Source organism: Charadrius vociferus, unplaced genomic scaffold (assembly GCF_000708025.1).
Source record: "Charadrius vociferus isolate BGI_N301 unplaced genomic scaffold, ASM70802v2 scaffold230, whole genome shotgun sequence".
NCBI lineage: Eukaryota > Metazoa > Chordata > Aves > Charadriiformes > Charadriidae > Charadrius > Charadrius vociferus.
The window spans coordinates 438,343-458,646 of NW_009646500.1; the positions used below are offsets into that span (position 1 = coordinate 438,343).

The 20,304-nt window shown below is 37.0% G+C and overlaps 1 protein-coding gene across 1 annotated transcript in view; it reads left to right on the forward strand.

Moving 5' to 3' along the window:
• The first annotated feature begins 1,895 nt into the window (after positions 1-1,895).
• TRDN (triadin) overlaps positions 1,896-20,304 on the forward strand; it is a 140,680-nt gene continuing 122,271 nt past the window's right edge. Inside the window, exon 1 of the mRNA XM_009883240.1 lies at positions 1,896-2,112. Within this exon, the coding sequence (XP_009881542.1) occupies positions 2,091-2,112 (22 nt within the window). The 5' untranslated portion in view covers positions 1,896-2,090. The remainder of the gene's footprint in view (positions 2,113-20,304) is intronic.

The window sequence follows — 20,304 nt, forward strand, 5'->3', positions numbered from 1 at the left end:
TATGCCTGTCCACATTCTCAGGATCTTGCTGCATAAAAAAAAAAAGAACAAAATTCAGACATGAATATTTTCCCCGATTCTCTCTTCTTATATACCCACACTGAGCCTTTATTATTTTATTTCACTTGGAAAGATAATACAAGTGAAAGCAATCCTGACTTTGCAATATTGATTAGCTCTGTGCTTGGGGTATTCAGCTGAGGTGATACCTCTTACATGTCAAGCAAGTAGCATAGCCGTCAAAATACAGATGACCCAAAATATTTAACTTCATGTAAAATGGCACTGCTCCAGCAGAAGAGAAAGAAGTAATTAAGACAGACAAGGGCTTTGCCTTACTATCACACGTCCTAGCACCCCTTACTAACCACCGAGCTACTGTAGGCAGCTGTTTTGTTGATGGGAATGTGACTCTACAGAACATTTCAGTATTCATGAAAGGGTATTTTTTGAAGGAATAAGTTTTTGTCTGAAATCTTTTCATCAGCCTTAGTGAGGCAGATCTTCTGAAGGATGGGGTGAAGGATCAAACGGAGGGTTAGGAGGATGATCAGAAATGCACTGACTACTGAGCATCGAGTAATCAAAACTTGTCAGTGCAAAAGATTTGGTCTGTAAAGCTGAAGAAGCAAGGGGATGGAGAACTGATTGTAAGCTTTGGCTAGCAAAGGCTAACATTTTCAGATATGTGGCAGGTTTGAAGTGTATTAGAGTAGGGCAAAGAGAAAAATCCTGGTGGTGACTGTGAACTGTTCAGTGAGCATTCACTTCTCCATCTTGTGCCCTGGATAAACAGATCCTTTTCCTTATACTTTGTCACAGAGCCAGGTGCTTATATCTCCTGGGGGGAAGATGAGAAGTGCAAATGCCAGCCCATGTGGCGGAGACAAGCTGACTATAGGTTCCCTAGTAAGAACTGTTTAAGATGGTTTCTGATTTCATGTGACGATGACATTTATGTAGAGGTATGCTGGCTCGAGAGCACTTTTTTGCTAATTTCATTTTCAAGCTCTTGTCCACATACATAATTCCACAGCTGTGAAGTTGCAAGCAATGCAATGAAAATATTGCTCACGTTTTTAAATCATTATTCTTATTTAAATTGTTAATATTTTTGTTCCTCTAAATTTATTTAAAAGTCTACTTGTTCTCAGTTTGATAAAACCTGGTTTAAAATCACAGATTTTTTGAACTATTTTATTGTTTCCATAAATCAGACCTAGAAAAAAATCTGATCTGCTTAATATTTTTTCACATTACGTTTATGCATTTAGAGTATACAAACTATTACTATATACATTTTTAACAGTGTTCTGTAATACTTAGATAAACTTCACAGGTATGTGTGACAATTGTAGCAAACCAGAAGAGCACCAAAAAAATCCAAACTGAAGAAGTTACCAATTTCATAGGTTTAAAGTGGTGTCTTAATTGGCTCTGAACTGCAACTAAGAATTAAAGTGGAGAAAACCACCTAAATTTACCCTCCCCCCCAAGTCAGCGGCAAGCTTCATAGGACCCTCCCCAAACCAAATAAGGCCAGGAAGAATGTGCTAAGCACTGACTGTGCTAAGAATAAAGTTGAGCTGGGATGGATAAGGTTACTTTGAACTCTATATTTCATGTTTCCTGACATACCCTCCAAAGAACTGCAATTATGCTAGCGAGGCTGCAGGAGCGTTAAACAGTTCTTTCCCAGTTCTTTTGCTTTTTGCTGCCTTTCCATGCGTTCCTGTCCTGTTTAGAGCTGGGTCTTTTTACTTTTTATTTGTAGTGTGCATGTTTCCTAGGACATTGGGAAAAAAATGCTGAAGATTCACTGTGAGGCATGGCTATTTTTGTTAGAAGCTGATACTTTAGACTGAGCTTTAAGTGTTGCCTCTGGAAGGCCTTAGGTTGCTCTGTGAGTCTGCAGAGGAAACAGAAAGTTCAGAGGGGCGCAAAAGAAGAAGGAACAGAATTTAAAAAAGCAGAGGACCTCCCTCTTCTCTTTCTGCAGCTCCTGCAAGAGCCAGCAATCTAGAAGTACTATCTAAGCTGCCACACTAGATCCTGACCTTTTTAACAGAGTATCTCTTACCATCATCATCATGGCCGAGATTACAGCAGAAGGTACGGTAACTATTTTCAAATATAATTAACCAAAAATGATATGTACTTTGACAGTGTAATTGAGCTAACATGTCAATATGATTTGTTGCTCTTAGCAAGTAATGTTTTCACTCCAGGATAATTTCTTTCTCTTTTTTTTTTTTTTTTTGTTGAATGGCTTTCGGCTTTTCTTTCCTCTTTTTTTCTTTTTTTTCATTTTTCACTCCTGTAAGCTGAGTTTCTACCAGTTACTGAAGCTAGATCTCTGTACACCTCTAAAAATAGTGTTAGTCTCATTTGCAGAACAACACTGCTTGGGCAGCTCCATTGGAGTGATACAAGAAGGGTAACATCTGAATGTTAGGTGGTTGCACCCTCAAGCCTTTGCTCAGGTAAAGCTTTGGTAGTCCCTTATAACTGGAGATTTGCTGGAGTCAGAATAGCTTAGTTTGGTGGCCCTGATTTTTCAGTTAGGAGCACAGAGTATTTGTGAACTGTACATGAAGTTATTGAAGGTAAAATCTATCAACTCTGCAATCCTTATTCAGGTAAACTTCTAAAGGAGTCGGTGAAAGTTGTGCTGAAATAACTATGCCAGAGCTAGGCCTGCAAGAATGAAAGGCAATTGTATTAACCAATAAATACATATTCTAAAATATGAATATTTCATGTACTTTAATATTTCCTGACCATTCATATTTAAATAACATTTTAGATGCATAACAATATTTTATCAGCCACAGTCAGACAGGGGATATATTTAAAATGCAACCTTCTTTAAATTCAATACCGAATATTTTAGTTGAATTTCATTCCAATCTTTTTTTTTTTCCAGTGTGGATTACTCCACTGTTTATCAGAATTTAATAATAACACCACAAAAAAAAAAAAAAAAGCTTTTGAACAGTCTTCTGAAAGTTATTTTTATTCTACTTGTCAAGGTTATGTGGCATTTTGGTGTATGAAAGTTGTACTTTTCATCTTCCATTTTTCATTGTTAATATTTGTAAGAGGATCTGTATTAAGCACTATTAGAGAGAGAGCCTGTTGTCTTCGAAAGGATTCATGTTCGGAATATGTCAAATTGTACACTCCTTACCTGATGTTTGGTCAGCCACAGCAAGGAGATGATGTGCGTATGATTTTTTAATCAGCAGTTGGACGGATCTGTAATTTGCTTCTGGCAGCAAATACTGTCAAAACAGGTGGTTCAGCCTGACAGCCCTAACCCAAACGCTAGCACTAGTTTATTTGTGCATTCTTAAACTAGGTTTGTTGGAAATATTTCTTACTCTGTAGCTGCTATCTGGGAAAATTGTGAAATTATATTTGTCTTCCAAAATGTGTGCATTAATACCATCAGTGTCAGAGAAGCAGTATGGAAGTACCCTCAAGTGAAAAACCTCCCAAATTAACAAGATTTTTAGTCAAAAATTAATATCAGAAATAGAAGACACTTCAGTCAGTCTGCAGGTGACTTTTCAAACATTTATCTTACTAAAGAAAGAAAATAAAAGACTGTAAAATAGAATAAAAATAAAGCGAAGAGTCTGAAAATGTTTTGTATAGTGTTTTTATCATGTTTTTATAGATGTTCCTTAGCTGTCATATGCTGTGTCTGCCTTCTGTGTTTTTTTTCTGTGCAAAGCAATAGACTTCAGGTGATAAGGGGCATCAGCTCCACAATAACCTGACCTTCAGCATAACAAGTAAATAAGGTATATAATTAGTTTAGTTTAATTTTGTTTTGTTTTGTTTTGTTTTGTTCTGTTTTCTTATATTTGGAATGGACTTATGTTAATTGGCTGATTTTGGAACTCTGGCTCCATGAGATGGAAATTCTACTTATGGCAGAAAACTAAGAATTCAGCCTTGGGCTAATGTTTCACAGGAGTTTATTTTCCTCTGGGGCCACTGCGGGCACTAGCAAGGCAATCTGAAAGTTCAGATCTAAACTTCAGCAACATATAGTTTGGACAAATCAAAAATTATTAAAATACCCCTTGCTTCACACAATTCCTTTTTGATTATTTTTTTGTTTCCTACTACATGCCAGCCATTGATTTGCTGGGATCTTTGTGACTTTATTAAGATTAAACTACTTGCTCCTTGGGATAGGTACTCCTAACTCTATTTTACACTGTCAGACACACATCAGGTAGACTGTCGGGCTCCTTGCCTTTTGGGGTACCGTGCTCACACATCAGAGATCACGACACAACAGTGATGCAGGTTTCAGCACTGCCATGGCCAGCATGGCTGCTGGTTTAGAGAGGTGGTCCAGCCCTGCCAGAGTGATACTGTTGATGCACATCTCAGGGTATCTTTTTCTGATAGCCCGTGTCAATACTGTAATCTATTCAGAGATAGATGCATGGGGCCGATGGGGTGCTCTTTCAGGTCAACATCATGGTAATGACAATGAGACTAAGTAGCTTAAAAATGTAGCCAGCAGGCAATGACCCATACCTGTCTACTTGCATCGCAAGCCATACGCACTGCCTATTCATTTCCACAGCTACAAATTATTAGTTGTGGAAATACTGGTGAAGTGTACCCAGTGAAAGACAAAAGGAGATCTCTGAAGACAGAAATTTATAAATGTCCTTAGAAAGTTGGCAGGACCTAGATGTCCTGCTGGCAAATATTTAGGGGAAGATTCCAAAGGATTATCTTCAGCATCCTCATATTACACGTAATTGCAACCACAGAAATGTACTGTTAAAATGTGGAAGTCCTTAAAACGGTATTAAAAAAAATAATCTTGGTGCAGATATTAAGTACTCTGTCTCTGTGACATTCTCAGGATGATTTTAGTATTATTATTGTTATTATTGTTGTTGTTGTTATTATTCCTTCCTTTTCTGTCCTGTTACACTGTGTTTATGTTGTTAATAATAATAATAATAATAATAATAATAATAATAATAATAATTTGACTGTTACTGAGTATTCTGTCAGGGACTTTACTGTGATCCACTTAAGAGGTTGCCTAGAAAGCCACGAGTATCTAACTACGCTACTCTGCTGTGTTCGTGAACACGGGGAATGGACTGGACTCAATGGCAGATGCAGTTAGAGTTGCCACCACTGAAATATGAATACAAAAAGCCTGGCACCTCCAAGAAATGGCTTCTACCAACGTACAGCTTAATCTGTGTACGCACAATAGCTCCAGCAGCAACCCTACAGTTGGTCCTTTCTAGTCCAATCTACTGGAGGTCACAGTGCAAGGTTGATGGCTGTCCCCTGTCACTTTATCCTCCCACGGAGGGAAGAATGAACAGATACTTAGCTCTGCTTGATGCAATGCACCGGAGACTGTACACGGATCTAATCTGGGGAGGTGAGGAGAGGAGAAAGACAAGGTTTCTGTCCCAGCTGTTTGTCTGCCACAACTTATTTCCCCAGTGGAGCAAGAGAGAAGCAGGAGTCAAACAGAAATGTGACAATGAGTCACAATTTGGTCCTTCCTTTGCTGCTGAGAGCTGTGCAATGACACATTTCCTCTGTGTCGGAGCAGGCTGCAAGGAGACAGGCTAGCCCCGGGGCCACACACAGCTTGACAGTGACAAAATCAAAATTAGCTTCTGGATTTCTGTTCTTTTCTCGGGCTGTTTGATAACTACAAAAAGTTTTAAGATGTAAACCTTTTCAATAGCAGATTGAACAACATCTGTATGCTTGAAGACTAATATACATGGAACTGATAATGTAAGAGAAATAACACACAAAAGCCAAAGGTTAAAATCATAATGGCTTCATGAGCACGATGGCCAGAAGCTATCAGCAGTCTCCAGTCGACAAAAAGTTTAGCGAAGTCACACTACGGGCAAGAGGGAGATAGCTACTTCTCATGGTAATTCATGAGTTGCTGCTAGAGGTGCTAGTTGTGCTGGCTGTAAAAGGGGCCTAGATGAATAAATCAGAATAGATGATTCATTTTGATGGCTAAAGGGATGTGAAGCATTTCCTAGCCTTCAGTCAGACTGCTGTTTGAGGGTTGAGTTAGGAGTTTTCTATAGAATTTATTTGCAAAAAACAAAATTGCAAAATGAAAAGCTGTCATCTTTTTCTGGCTTTCAATGTTGTCGAAGAAGCAGATAGTACACCCTTTTTTGAGCGGGTTAAGGAAAATACAACAATTTTGGCAGTAATGTTTTGAAGAAATCAGTCTGCTCTTGTTCAGAAGTACCAGGTAAAGTCAACACCCTAATTACTCAGAGAGAAAAAAGTCAGAAACCCCAGAACTGCCTGTAAAAAAGTCAGTCTCTAGGGGGAACAGAATCTCCAAATTCTCACTGAAATTCCACAAAACTTGGATTTCCCCGTGCCTGTGGCCCTGGACACCCGAGGTTTCCTGCAGCCTACGTGCTTTCTCATAGCCTGTTGAGGCAAGTTAAGCACAAAGCCAAATTTGTTAGCTTACATTTTAGGTTTAAGAATCTGTGGGCATTGCCACTCACAGAATCACAGAATCACAGAATGGTCAGGGTTGGAAGGGACCTCTGGAGATCATCTAGTCCAACCCCCCCGCCAGAACAGGGTCACCTACAGCAGGTTGCACAGGACGGCGTCCAGGCGGGTTTTGAATGTCTCCAGAGTAGGAGACTCCACAACCTCTCTGGACAGCCTGTTCCAGTGCTCTACTACCGTCAAAGTAAAGAAGTTCCTCCTCATGTTAAGATGGAAGTTCCTATGTTCATAGGAACTTCCTATGTTCACTCATAGCTGGTACGGTATCTATGCATGTTCAGGTGGTACAGAGAAACATATCATTACCTTAGGTAGCCCACTAGAAAGTCAACTAACCATAGACAGCAGGGATCCTTAAAACCTATAAAGCAGAGGTTTATGCTGATGAGTCATGATGCTAGTCCATGATGGACTAAAAGTGTGTGTATGCAGCTAACTCCTGTTGAGTGCAAACAGCTGCACTGTAGGTCTGATCATTTATTCACTTTTTTAAAAAAGAACCTTGTGCTCCTAAGTATTTGAAACATATTTTAAGTTTACTAATATAATGAGAAATATATTTAAATCCTAGTAGCATTTTCAAGTTATAAGGCTGATCAGCTCCCACTGTTTTCAAAATTAAGTCTGTGCAACTACTTAGATTGTCACAAGTCCCAATCTGCACCTTCAGGTACCTACTCCTTGAAAAAAAAATCTAGTCTATAAATATTTTGAGTACTTTTACCCATTGCCTACAATGTAAGCACTGAGTAAGAGGTGGATTCATGCTGCTTTTACTGCTCTGCTCTGGAAAGCAGAAACTGGTTTAGTTTAAAACGCGTTTCATAATACAGGTCTGGCTTCAGTCCAGGACATGCTGAGGACGGAGGAATCAGAGTTGCCCTCTTTGAGGCAGATCAGCTGCTTAGAGAAATGGCAAACCTTTCCTTTTCTTTCTGATGCCAATACTGGCTGGTTTCTGCTCTGTTTTAAATTGATTGAACTAGGGGACAGTGCTAATTTTACCAGCTTAAACTATATTTAAAGCAGTAGAGGGTGGCTTGCTTTAAATCAAAATGATTGAAAAACCTTTAAATCATCAATTTTAATAATTATTTAAATCAGCAAACAAGAAACCTGGATTTCAAAATAGCCATTTTAATCTTTTTTTTTTGTATAAATCTATCATTCTTTTTCCCAAAAGAATTGAAAAGAGACACTGATTACTATTGGCTGATTACTAACATGGTGACTGAATACAGTCTTTCTCACTAAATTTGTGCCTTTTACTCTTACAGAGAAAAATAACCTAAATGTCTGTCTATTAAACAATTCTATAATTCAGGAGCCATTTATCCAGATTCGTAGTCTGTACATGTTTTTTTTTTTTAATGATAGAGAATGGTAAATGGTGTGTTTCTTTTTTACTAGATAATGATTTCATTTTCACTTATGATTTCTGTCAAGGTTCATTAGGATGGAAATTGGAATTCAATTAAAATGGTACAAACCCAGCATTTTAAAATTGTGTATTTGTGTACTGTAATTGTACTGGATATATAGAAAAAGTCAATTTTATACAGAACCTGTTCTGATCAGCTAAGTGATTTATTAAACAAATATAATACTATTTGTAATTTAGTTTCTGGCCACTGCATCCTACAAGAAAGTATAACTGATAGAGCTCATTTTCTTTCATGTAATGTTTATTCAAAGGTTAGAAAAAGAAAACATATTTTCTACTTTTTAAAAAAAATCCTAATTACTTCTTGATGTAGAGTAAGATAATAATTGAGTTCAAATAGTAAAGTAAATTGAAATTAAAAACATATTTTTTGTCTTTGCAAACAGGTTATACTCTCAAATAAAAGGCTAGCTTAATTTGACTCCATCTGCTTAGCTACTGATTGCCAACAGCTCAGTGATCTCTTTAAGTTTCTTCACAACTATAATGGCTTGATCGTAGCTTTTTGTTTACATAAAACTGATTTCAACAGAAAGTAGTGTAAAAGTGTAGTCCTTAGCACAGGTTTTCTTAATGTCACATTTAATTTGAAAAGCATTTAAAGAAAACTTCAGTTTGTAATTCAAAAAGCACCAACAATTATATTCCCTGTCTTCCCCCACCGCAGCATTGCGTGGGGCATAAAAAGGAGAATTATTAAAGATTGATATTGAAATGTCTTCAGTAGTTGCAGATGTATAGATAGGTGCAAAACAGCAAAAATGTTTTTTTCTACAGTGCTTTCCCAATAATTTCAAACCAATTCAAAGGTATGGTCAAAGAGAACTTTACAGTTAGAGGCTTAATATCCTTATTGCTCTACATTGGCAGGTCAGACTTATAACAGGGAACATGAAGTAGACAAGCTGTAAAGTCACTGCATCTAAAGACTTCAGCCTATGGACAACTAGCTATACTTCTTATCCATATGATCCCACTGTCATGTTCTCTTGTCAGCTTTAAATATTTTTGTCGGAAATTATTATTATTTCATATTTTAGTCCTAGCCCTGTGTCTTTGTATAAATCTTGCTTTGGTGCCGTGAGGCATGACCATTCAGACATTAGATCCCTGAGAGTGTTTAAGCAGAATATGATCAAAAGGGGACCAGCAAGATTTAGCTTATAGTTTTATTCCTAATATGTGCCTACAGCACAGTTGATTTATGCAGGTAAGTCTATTTCAGGAATTATGCAGCAAGTACATGGCTATCAAATATTTGACTAATAGTAGAGATAGCTACACCAGTAGGTAGCAGCAGAGATACCAGATGACACTGCCAACGCATCTTGTCCTGTCCCACATTCTGTCCTTTTCTTCATAGCCTCTGATACTTTTTTTGCTCTGTAATAGTTTTGCTTTTTCTCTTTCTCTTCTCCTCCCTCCAAAATCTGATAGATTATACTGCAGGTAACATGCAGGAGATGTATCTCTGGTCCCTTCTCTAAATGCAAAACATAATCAGAACACGGTAAAGCACACAGTAAACAGCTATATTATTCTTCAGACTCATTAGAAAAAGCTGAGCTAACAAAACAGATCATGTAAGGAGGCTCGTGCAGGAGGCTAAACAAAAAAAAGCTGTAGAAGATACTGATTTTTATTTTTTTTTAATCCCAAACTGTCTCATATGCTAAAACCTACATATGTTACAATTTCAGTCTAATTAGTTCAGGTACTCAAGATCATGGTCAGTTCTGGGTTTTGCCCTTAGAAATCAGAATGAAAAAGCTGTGGCTTTAAGTCCTGAATAAGCCTCACTTGAGTCCTGTGGCTGATTGGGCTTTTTTTAGAATCAGTCCTACAGCACAGTATGAACTTGTCTCTGGCCTAAAAGTTCTGCTTGGTGCCATGCGAAGGCACTTACCATAAGAAAGGAAAATATAAAATGTCAAGCACAGAAAAGCTTTCTCACTGGAGAAGTCTCCTCTTTCTGTCTTCAAAGATAGTTTTAAAAAATCCTCTACAAATATGTAATGAGTAAAAGACCTGCTACTCCCTGTACATGCTTGTGTTCTCACAACTTCAAAAGTATCTCTGTACCTTTGCCTTGTCAAAGGCACAATGAGTCTAAGGCTTCGTAGCCTCCTTTGGTATGTAAATTAACTCATTTTTTTCCTATATTCCATTATGTAGATTTAAGTTGTGGTTCTCTGTGCATGTCAGGAAGGCTAAATCTTGTTTCAATCTTTGCTAAGAGGTTATTCACAATTGACACCATTACCATAAATACAGCTTTCTGCTAACTATTTTACTGGTTTTAGAGGCATAATTTAAGACATCTATTGAAATGTTAAGATCCTCATTTTGATTTGACCTTTTCCTCCTATAACAGGTAGGGCCTTAATTTTGGCTTCAGGTCTATCTACTTAACCCCTACTGAAGTCAACTGAATTGATACATGAGCATATCTGATGCAGGATACAACTTAACATTCCAAAGAGGCAATATCATATGTGCATGATATGGTTTAGGCTATATACGTTTCATAGTTTTATAACACCAATATTTAAACTGTAATTGTAATGTGAATTTAGTATAATTTCAATTGTTTTTCTTTTTTTTAAGGGAAAATTTCAAATCCTCTTATCCCTAGAGATTTTTTTGCATCACCATTCATGATAGGATTAAAAAATGTGAGCATTTCACAAGGAGATATCCAAAGTTAGACTCACCCCTTTAAGTATTTACTGTTGGTTTGGTTTGGGTATTTACCAGGAGTAGTACTATAACACTAATTATAGCAAAAGATCTGTGATAGAGTTTGAATGTGACTCCTGTCTGCCTGGGACAGCTAAATGACTAGATGGCTGACTACATCCGTCACTTGGAGCAGAACCACTGCGTACTCTGCTCCTAATTTGTGTCACAACCTATAAAGCCGATGAAGATGCTCTTTTGGTAGTAGAGAGTGAATTCTGAGGATGCAAGGTTTTCTCCTCCTTCAAAAAAAGGAAGGGCTCAAAAAGCTTTCTTTTCTTCTTTTTTTTTTTAAATCTGTAAATATATTTGATAAAATAATCACTTTAGTAAGAGTCATGTCAACTCAGAACTAAATACAAGCATTTTTTTCACAGCAAGAGTAGCCCTGTTATCAGATGCCCGAGCAGAATTAATCCATGTGGGATACATTTATCCTAAAATGCATCTCTTGTTCTAGATATTGTAATTTTGTATTGATTACATAAAAGCCGCCTGAAATGCTCTGGAGAAGGTAATGCTCTATTCTGCTGTTAGGAAACCAAACAAACTGATGGATTTCCAGATCAGTAACAGAAAAAACTCTTCTCTCCCAACCTATACCGTCTCTTCCTTCCCCTTCCAAAACCAAGTGCAGCAGGGCCCTCTGCCCAGAGACACACCTCCATGCCTATTCCCTGCACTTAGCACAAGTGAGAAATACGTAGATTTTGTAATACAACTTTATTATATTTTGCCTGCAAGTTGCTACTGAACCAGAGGCTTCCAGTGATTTGTTGTTGTTTTCTTTTAGTGATTTGTACAGAACTCATATAAGAAAGATCACAAGGGATGCTTCGCTAGGTGGCTGTTATTCTGGAAAGAATGAAACAGTAACTTTGGTAAATATGGAGAAAACAGCTACAAATATGTGAGAATGCAATTTCGGGAAAGCCTTTTTGCTTCGCAAGATTAGCTAGAAATATTGACGAGACTTCAGCAGACACTTAAAATCAAAATTAAATGTTAATTAAATGTGCATATGCAGATATTACTGTATCGGGGTGGGGGCAATGTGCAATTTTGCCCAAGTTAATGAATTAAAGTAATTTCAAGTAGACAGGCAAAACAATGATGAGGGCCAGGTTTTTGTCTTAAAATCTAATTAGCGAGAAGTTTCTTTTAAGAATATATTTGCCATCGTTTCATTTGTTGCCCAGTGTAGGCTAATGTGTTTCACACTGTGAAGTGCTAAAGGCAGTTTCACAAAAGAGATACAAATGACTAAGTTAGTTTTACAACATGGTTGCTCTCCTCTCTTCAGTGTGGCATACTACGTGTAGAAAACCAGAAATAATACCGTGTCTGCAGACGCTGCCAGAACTATGAAGTGGCACTGGATCTATATCTTCTTGTTGACTTACTGCAGTAGTGCCTAGAGGTCAGGACCGCATTGAATTAGTGACTTTACTTCATGTGGCAAGGAACAGTCTCCACACTAGAATCTTCCAATAATTTTAACTTGTACAGATTCCGATTTGTCTAGTATTTTAGAAAATAAAGTCTCCTTGGTAATAATGTCAAGCTTTAATGTTCTAGTAAAATAGATATTAAACCATACAACTCTCCAAAAGTTAACACTGAAATGCTTGAGAAAATTTTTAGTGCTTACCTGTGCTATTTAGGTATATAAATCACGTGTTACGTTTTCTGCTTGCTGACTGGGTTTTTTGACATGAGTAAGCCACATAAGAATAAAAGAGATCACTCCAGTCTCCACTCTACCAGAGACAGACAGATCTGGTGGGCTTCAGGATCTCCGAGATTCCTCACTGCCCCCCACCAGAGACATTTGCAGTGGGACACTTCTCCTCCCAGGGCTGGGCAGCTGTGGTGGTCCCACAACCCCAGGTGCGGGGAGGAGGACAGCTGAGCCTGTGCTTTCCATAGGCACACACCTCTCCAATCCACCTTCATTCCTCCCTTTCCCCACCTTTGATTCTCCCTGTAATTGTCCCATCTATTAAGTTCTTGGTTCTGCCATCTCAAATCCTCACTACTCCAAGCAAGGCAGGCAGCAATAGTACTTCTCAATTCTTGTACTTACAGTGATTTTGAGTCTGTTCTCAAGTCTCAGAAATCTTCACATTCCGAAAGATTTTTTCACCATAGCAGAAATTGATCTTTAAATAAATGTTCATCTTTAATGAGTTTTAACAATAAGGCTTCAGACCGTGGCATATAGGTGCCTAAATGTAAAATTAGACAAGTATCTTTGCAGGTCTAAATCCAATATTTCTTTCATGATGTGTCCTTTCTTTAGATATTGCAAAAATTCTGTAAAATTTCAACTGACTCATGTCCATTCTTCTCCCTGTGCCCCTGAGCCGCTCTAAGGGATGTTGAAGGCAACAAAATGTTTATTTACAAACGTCATCAAGCTGTAACCATTGATTCCCTGCATCTGAAGATTCAACCACTTTCTCCTTTTTTCTTTCATTAAACTGTTTACATTTTCTTGGCACTTCTCAAATGTGAACACAATTTTAACTTCCATATGTTCTTTCCCTGAAAATGCCCAGGTAGACAGATACGGGTTGCATCTTGTCTTGAAAATAGATATACATCGGTTGCATTGGAGCAATTCCAGTATCAACTGTATGCCACTGGAGGAGGCAGCTGTTTTCCAGGTGAAATTATTTAACTAGCAACAAAACTCACCTCCTAATGTTATTATGTGTCTGTTTTCTAGCTCAGCAATCTCATTTTCAGCCAATTCCATCTCTCTCTGTTTTTCAATGTTTATGTGAATAGACAGGAAGGGAGACCTCTCCTCTTGTCCTGTAGGATATCTGCAAAAAAATGTGCAGAATTCTGGATTCCTGGTCATGTAGGCACACAGGATATAACAAATGGTTATGATTAATATTAGGTCCTTGTGTTAAGAATTAGAAAGGAATAGTGAAATAAAGCTTGCATTAGAAAGTCTCTAGAAAATTCCCTAGATCTTCTACACAACTCATTTTCTGAGATACCTGGTGAACAGCCTGTAGTGCACTATGTAATATGGACATCAGTCTCTAAACTGAAAAAAAAAAATCCTAACCGACCAATCAAAAAAACACAGATATTTTTCTTTTTTGCACAATAATAGGTATTAAAACAAACAAAATATATAAAGGGTGTTAAAAAAATTGAGTGTTTACAAAAGCCTGTGAAATCCTTGTTGTACACTATGTTCCTCTTTCTCCTCCCAGTTCTCATCTTTGAATGTAAGCAATACCAAAGGTATGTACATTCTGGTTTAGCGCATGCTTTATTTAAGTAAATCTAAATGAAACATAAGACACAACATTAATGCACTTTAAAATAGAATATTTTGTGTATTCTGCAGACAGAGGTGTTCAAACCTTCAGGCTTAGTGGACTTCATAAAGAACCGCACCATGTCTTAAAGTCTGTGATTTTGCAGAATCATACTGTAAATTTTAGAAACTTCAGAAACTTCAGCATACTTTTGAAAGTATGTATTATTAGAATAGTTGTCTCAATTGTTTCCTCACTAAGACAACTTTTATCAGCTGTCCCTGATAGTGAAAACAATCTTCCCACAGATTCACTGGTTCAAGTTAGTGTGAATGAAAACTCAGCTAACACGTTCGTGTTTTTACAGGATACGTTCTCTACACTCATATTCCTAAAGATATCATTCCACCTTTTTCTCTATCTCAGTCCTATTTTTATTCCACTTTTTACATTTACTCTAAACACTTTTGTGTTTGTGGACTCATTGAATAAGTCAAGTCAATACCTTTGAAATCACTATTGCTGCTATTACTACTAACACAACACTTGTTATCTTTAAGTTTTTGTTAAGAATTATTTCATATTGTCTAATTAAATAATTCTAAGTCTTCAAAAAGTAGATGCACTTGCTCAGGTCTTTAAAGCATTTTGCCTACATGATGTTTGCTAAATCTCTGAATTTGGTTTTGGAAAAGATTCTCTTGCTTTCAACTACATTCAGGACTTCATATCTATGTTTGCTTTCAATCTTTCCTCTTATTTTATGCCTTTCATTCTTTTAATTGAAAGAATCAAAATTTACTGCTACATTAAATGTAGAAATATTACCTTTTGTTCTCACAGTGATTGGAGAGAATATTTTCAATGGTTTTGAATAAAACTAGAACCACAGCAGTGTCTCATCAGCTGAAAAAGAAGAGCACATATTCTATGTGAAAGAACATATTTTTTTAGTCCTTTATTATCAGTTAGTAAGTTGCTGATTGACTTTTGGTTGCAGAAACATTTCTTTTCTGTTGTGTTTCCGACTTGCTTAGATGCTAGGGCAATGAAGTGGGAAGAGAAGAAAATAATAAATTATTTTATTCTTCATTGATTTTATAACCAACATTTCATGAACACCTTTTTTTTTGGGATGTAGATATGAATAATTTGAACGTTCCAACACATGGACTGTTAATTTTCCATGGATCTCTTGTACAAATACCATTTTCATGGCTTGTGACCTTCCAAAGGTATCACCTGAATTCATTCTGTATAAAAGTTACCTACCCCAAATTTCCACTATATGAATCTGCAAGTGCTTCAGCACTCTAATTCTCTTTAATCTATACTTGTTTCTGCAGAGAAGTAGCTCCTGACTAAAGGTGATACTAATTGCAGGACCCTGTGAATTGAAGTATCAGCTGGGACAAAGCTACACTGTGCGTAACACAAATCCTGACAATATTTTCCCATGACAAGTAGATCTTACTCTTTCTTAAACTTGAAGACCTAATAACAACATTTTCAGCACTTGACCACTGGAACAGTGACTTTAACAAGACCCTGATGTATGATGGTCTTCCAAGTCCCTTTGTGTAGCGGTTTGCTAGGGAATAGTGCCCGCTGAGGAATGAATACCCAAGGGACTCTGCCAGGTTGTAGTCCATCCCGTCCAAGCATTTCCAGAAACTGAGGGAAGAAAATCTAGTCTAATCATTTGGTGACAAGGAAAACCACCCAGTTCTCTCCCCCAACAGATGTCCTATGAATGTCCCTTAAAAGCGAACAATACCACTCCTGTCCTGATGACCAAGACAAGCAGGAGGGAGCTGTTGATTTGGACTTGGAAACAGGCTTAGCTGTAAATAAGACTGCTGTCTTATTTAAGTCTTATTTGCCTGGTTAGGTGGTGTGAACCTTTTGTCACAGTTCCCAACAGTGGAAGAACCCTAAAGGCACTTTAGTTTTTCTCCACTTATCTGTCAAACGTAGCCTGCCTGCGCAGGTCCTGGGGAGCGCACGGGATGATGTGCAGTATGTGGGTAGAGTTCTTTAAGAATATCATCCTATAGAGTTTCTTTCACACTTCCTATGTGGCACCTGGCCTAAGTTTTAAATAAAGCCCTTAAATAAAAAGCCAAGAAAATTTATAGCAAGTATAGTACAATGTCTTATGGCTACTTCTATTTCATACTGTGAATGTTATTCATTATTAGTCATTCAATTATTTTAGGTACACTTTGTGTCTATTCTTGTCTTCCACCATAGTACTTTAATAGCATTCTGAATGTATTGTACTTTTTTGGGGATGAATTGTGTTAGTGAGTGAAAGATTATCAGTTATGCGACCAAAAGAATATATGTAAGCTATAAGGCTGAAATAGCAACTGTAATGTAAATGTTCATCTTCAATAAATGTGAAAGTCTGCATTTTTTATTTATTAGCACTTATCTAATTATAGCTGAAGCTGCACTCTATTGATATAGTAGAAAAGGAAATTAATAAAGAAAGGTTAGATGATGAATACGCCTTTGACCAGAATATAGCAACTGGCAAAACCTTGCAAAGATGTATACAGAATAACTAAGTAGCTCTCGAAAGCTTTCTTAAAAATTTAGAAAGGACTATCAACTTATACATCTGCAGACGACATCTCTATCTCTTTTCATTATACTGACAAAGTTATGAGTTGAGACTGCTGTATTAATATTAAAGAAACGTTAGAGAATTGCTTGAAAGTTTCCTGAAATGAGAAAGTAGCAGTAGCTTTCGTATTCTTAAAATCCAAGATGGAAACATTTCAAGAAACTATATGCATGCTGAATGTGTATAAATGGCTTTAAGAAATGGGCAAAGAAGCTGAACAACTACACTCAGAGGAAGCCTGTGAAAAATTTAGGTTAAACACTACACAATGTAGTAATGAACCAGAAGTTGGAACAGGAGACTGAGGTCCAGCCCTGACTCCTGCCAGACTTCCAGCGTGGTCTTCACTCTTCACTTAATTGCTCCATCATTTCCTTTCTTTCAAAAGAAAATAGTTTGGCCTTACATCAGGGTGTGGGCTGGAGAGAAACTAGGAGCAAATAAACCCAGGTTTGAGGATCTATACGAATACCCAGAACAGAATTGCACATTTTGAATATGACTTGAGACTATGTGAAGGTTTTGTAAATAGGAAAACATCGTTTTGATACGGACATGCTTGAATTCACTACATTTGTGAATACTACATAGGCAGTTATGAAAGCAATACCAGGCTGAAAAATGTCCTTTCAGCTGCTGTCCCTATTTCATTGGTAAGGAACAAAGGTCTTTTTTCTGTTGGATGAAAGAAAGTGGGATGAAATCAGGACAAATATGCATAAATATCCTTTTCAGACATGCTGGTTGAACTTCAGGCATAGGTATGCAACTTTGTGGGTTTTTTTTCCTATCACCAAGAGAGTCAGGAAATGAAGCACAAAAGAACTAAGGTTGGGGCGAGATGGCGGGAATATCATAGAGGTCCTGGAAGTGTCTGATGAGCATGCAAAGCTCTCAAGCTGGGTGGAAACTTTGCAGCACCTGCTGTTACTGTGGGCTAGGAATACTGGAGCTCCTGCTGTATGGATTTGCTATTACAGAGAACGTGGGGAGGTGTTACAGCTTGTGAATGAGAGCTGAATGGTTGTGCGATGACTTTGTGCATGTTTACAGCAGATGCTAAAGTTTATTTGATTTAGAATCCATGGGAGGAAATAAGGAAACTATCATTCCAACCAGGTCAAAATTTTTCCTTGGTGTAGCTCATTTTCTGTTCCAATTAGCAACAACAACATGGAGGGGGGCATCTCGAGATGGAGGCTCTTTTTAACTCAGTAGAAAATCTTTTAAACTGCGCTGAGGTGAGACTTTAACATTATGAATGCTTTTTGGACTGATTATTCATTTAAAAAAGTGGAAAGGTTCTCGTCTGTTCTAAGATGTGTCACTGAGATTTGAGGACTGCTCTTCTGACGTTCACTTAGAAGTTAATTAGTCTTCCATGACCAAATAAGATGGAAATTTGTTTTGTCTCAGTGTCTAGTGGTTTAATGCAGACACAGAATTCAGAGGGGCTATGAACTTCCGAAAGATTTACATTCCAAAAATGTAAGTAAATGGATGCCCCACCTATGTGCAGGGCAGAGAGGTGCCCAGAAAGGGCAACTCAGAGGTGTTTCAACAATTTTGTTCCATTTCTACGCTAGTGCTGATTAGAAAAATGCAATGAGAGTGAATTAAAATTAATTATCATTTTGCAACATTCTAGGCTCTGCACAAGCATGTGTAGTTTGAATTTGTTTTCTATCATTTTGAATCTTACATTGTTAAAAGAATTTCATAAATATGTTGCTCAGTGGAGATTATTTTTATTTCATGCATATTACAAACACAAAGGGTTATCATTAATGCATTCTCCTCGTTTTGGGTTATATGCTTAGAAGCTTAATGTAAGTAGGATAAAGAGATATTTAGACATATCCTATATAGATAGATATTAAAAATAAATCATTTTCTGCTTTAAATATCTTTGAATTCAGAGAAGATTTTTATCTTACCTGTCACTGAGTAAGTTTAAAGGACTGTTACCCTACAAGTAAATCTTTCATATGAATCATTTTCAAGATTAAGATGTCACTTCTCTGAGTCACTTAACAATTAAAACTTGGATCAAAATTCTTTTTTCCTTTCTAAGGCCTGAATCCTATACCAAAAAACATCCTCCTCAGGTATTATAGCTTTTATATGGATAACTACTTACATTTTCAAGGAGGTAGGGAAAAAGCCATTTTTACTTTCATGATGCAGCAAATTAGAACCAAAAAACCAGACATATTCACAACATTAGGTACATGTTCTGTACTAGCATTGGCAACTTTCTTCTTAGTGAAAAAATGTTGCTTTAAAATTATGTTGTTATTGCTTTATATGGAAGTCATTAATATAGAATATTGTAGCATTTATACTTGAAACATTCATTTAGGATTTGGATTTACTTTGTCAAGCAGGAAAATAAGTTAGCATTTTTTGTAGGAAACAGGAAAGTCTTGAGCTACATTCATTAGCTGATAATTCTGCCAATTCTCTTTCTATAAATCACAAAAGCTGTATAACACCATTATTATACACCAGAAAAGACTAAGCAAAGAAAATATCTTGCCCATATAATAACACTAATATAAGACACACACAAAAAATTACTTTAATAACCTTGTACTTGGTATTTTCCAGGCATATTTCCATGGCTATCATACAACTTACATGCCATTTCAAGTTAGAGTTGATGTAGAAATTGGAACTTCACTTACGCTTTGGAAAGAAAATAAATAGCCTTTTTAAGTGCACGCATCAAAATGTTGCTTTTCATGCACTCGTTTTTGCAAGAGAAAAAGTCGTAGCTAAGCCCCAAAAGCTGAATTTGGATTCCATAGTTTCTTCAGACAAGTAGTAGTGGAGAGGCATGGAAATGTACTTTCTTGTGCATACATCTTAATCCAGACTTGCCTGTAATTTCAAGTTTCATTTTATATGCCACGTGGATAACTCAACACCTGGTGATAGGTATTTCTAGGAATTATTATAGAAAATGGCTCCATTTCTGGAGCTAAATAATGTAGCCAGGTAACCACTTCTTGGCATTTATCACTAAGATAAATTAGAGACCACTCTGAATCTCATATCTGTTTGGTCAGTTAAGGTCTTTATTATTTTATCTCATTTACTCTGCAGAAATCTGAATAGGTGTGATTGGAAGACTTGAATTGCAGGTCAATCTCCGTATCCCTTATAACAGATAAAATTAGATGAGGAGAGTTTGGGGCATGATTTCCAGCTCACAAAATCAAAAGTCACTGAGCAGACCTGTAGACTATTTATTGTGCTCTTCAGCAACTCTGCTGGGTTCATTTGTTCAGTATGTGGTAGTGTGAAAACTATCAATATTAGAAGTCCTCTCAGCTTAGTTATGGATACAAGACAGACTTACTAACAGTCTAATGTGTTGTTAATTTACTTGTGGGTAAGAATCAGGTATCGCTAGCAATTTCTCAAATGTGGTCACGACCTTGTTCTGCTGACAGGTGTTAATCGGTTTGGGCTGGCCGGAGGAAAGATGCAGAGAATGGGTACAATTACCGAAGTGATTTTCTTTTTTCCTCAGGTAACCTTCAAGGCATCCTAAACCTTCTTAGTTTTCCTTCTTTTCAGTGGGCGGATGAAGTGCCATCAAAATATCAGCATAGGGAGAAAAGAAAAGATAC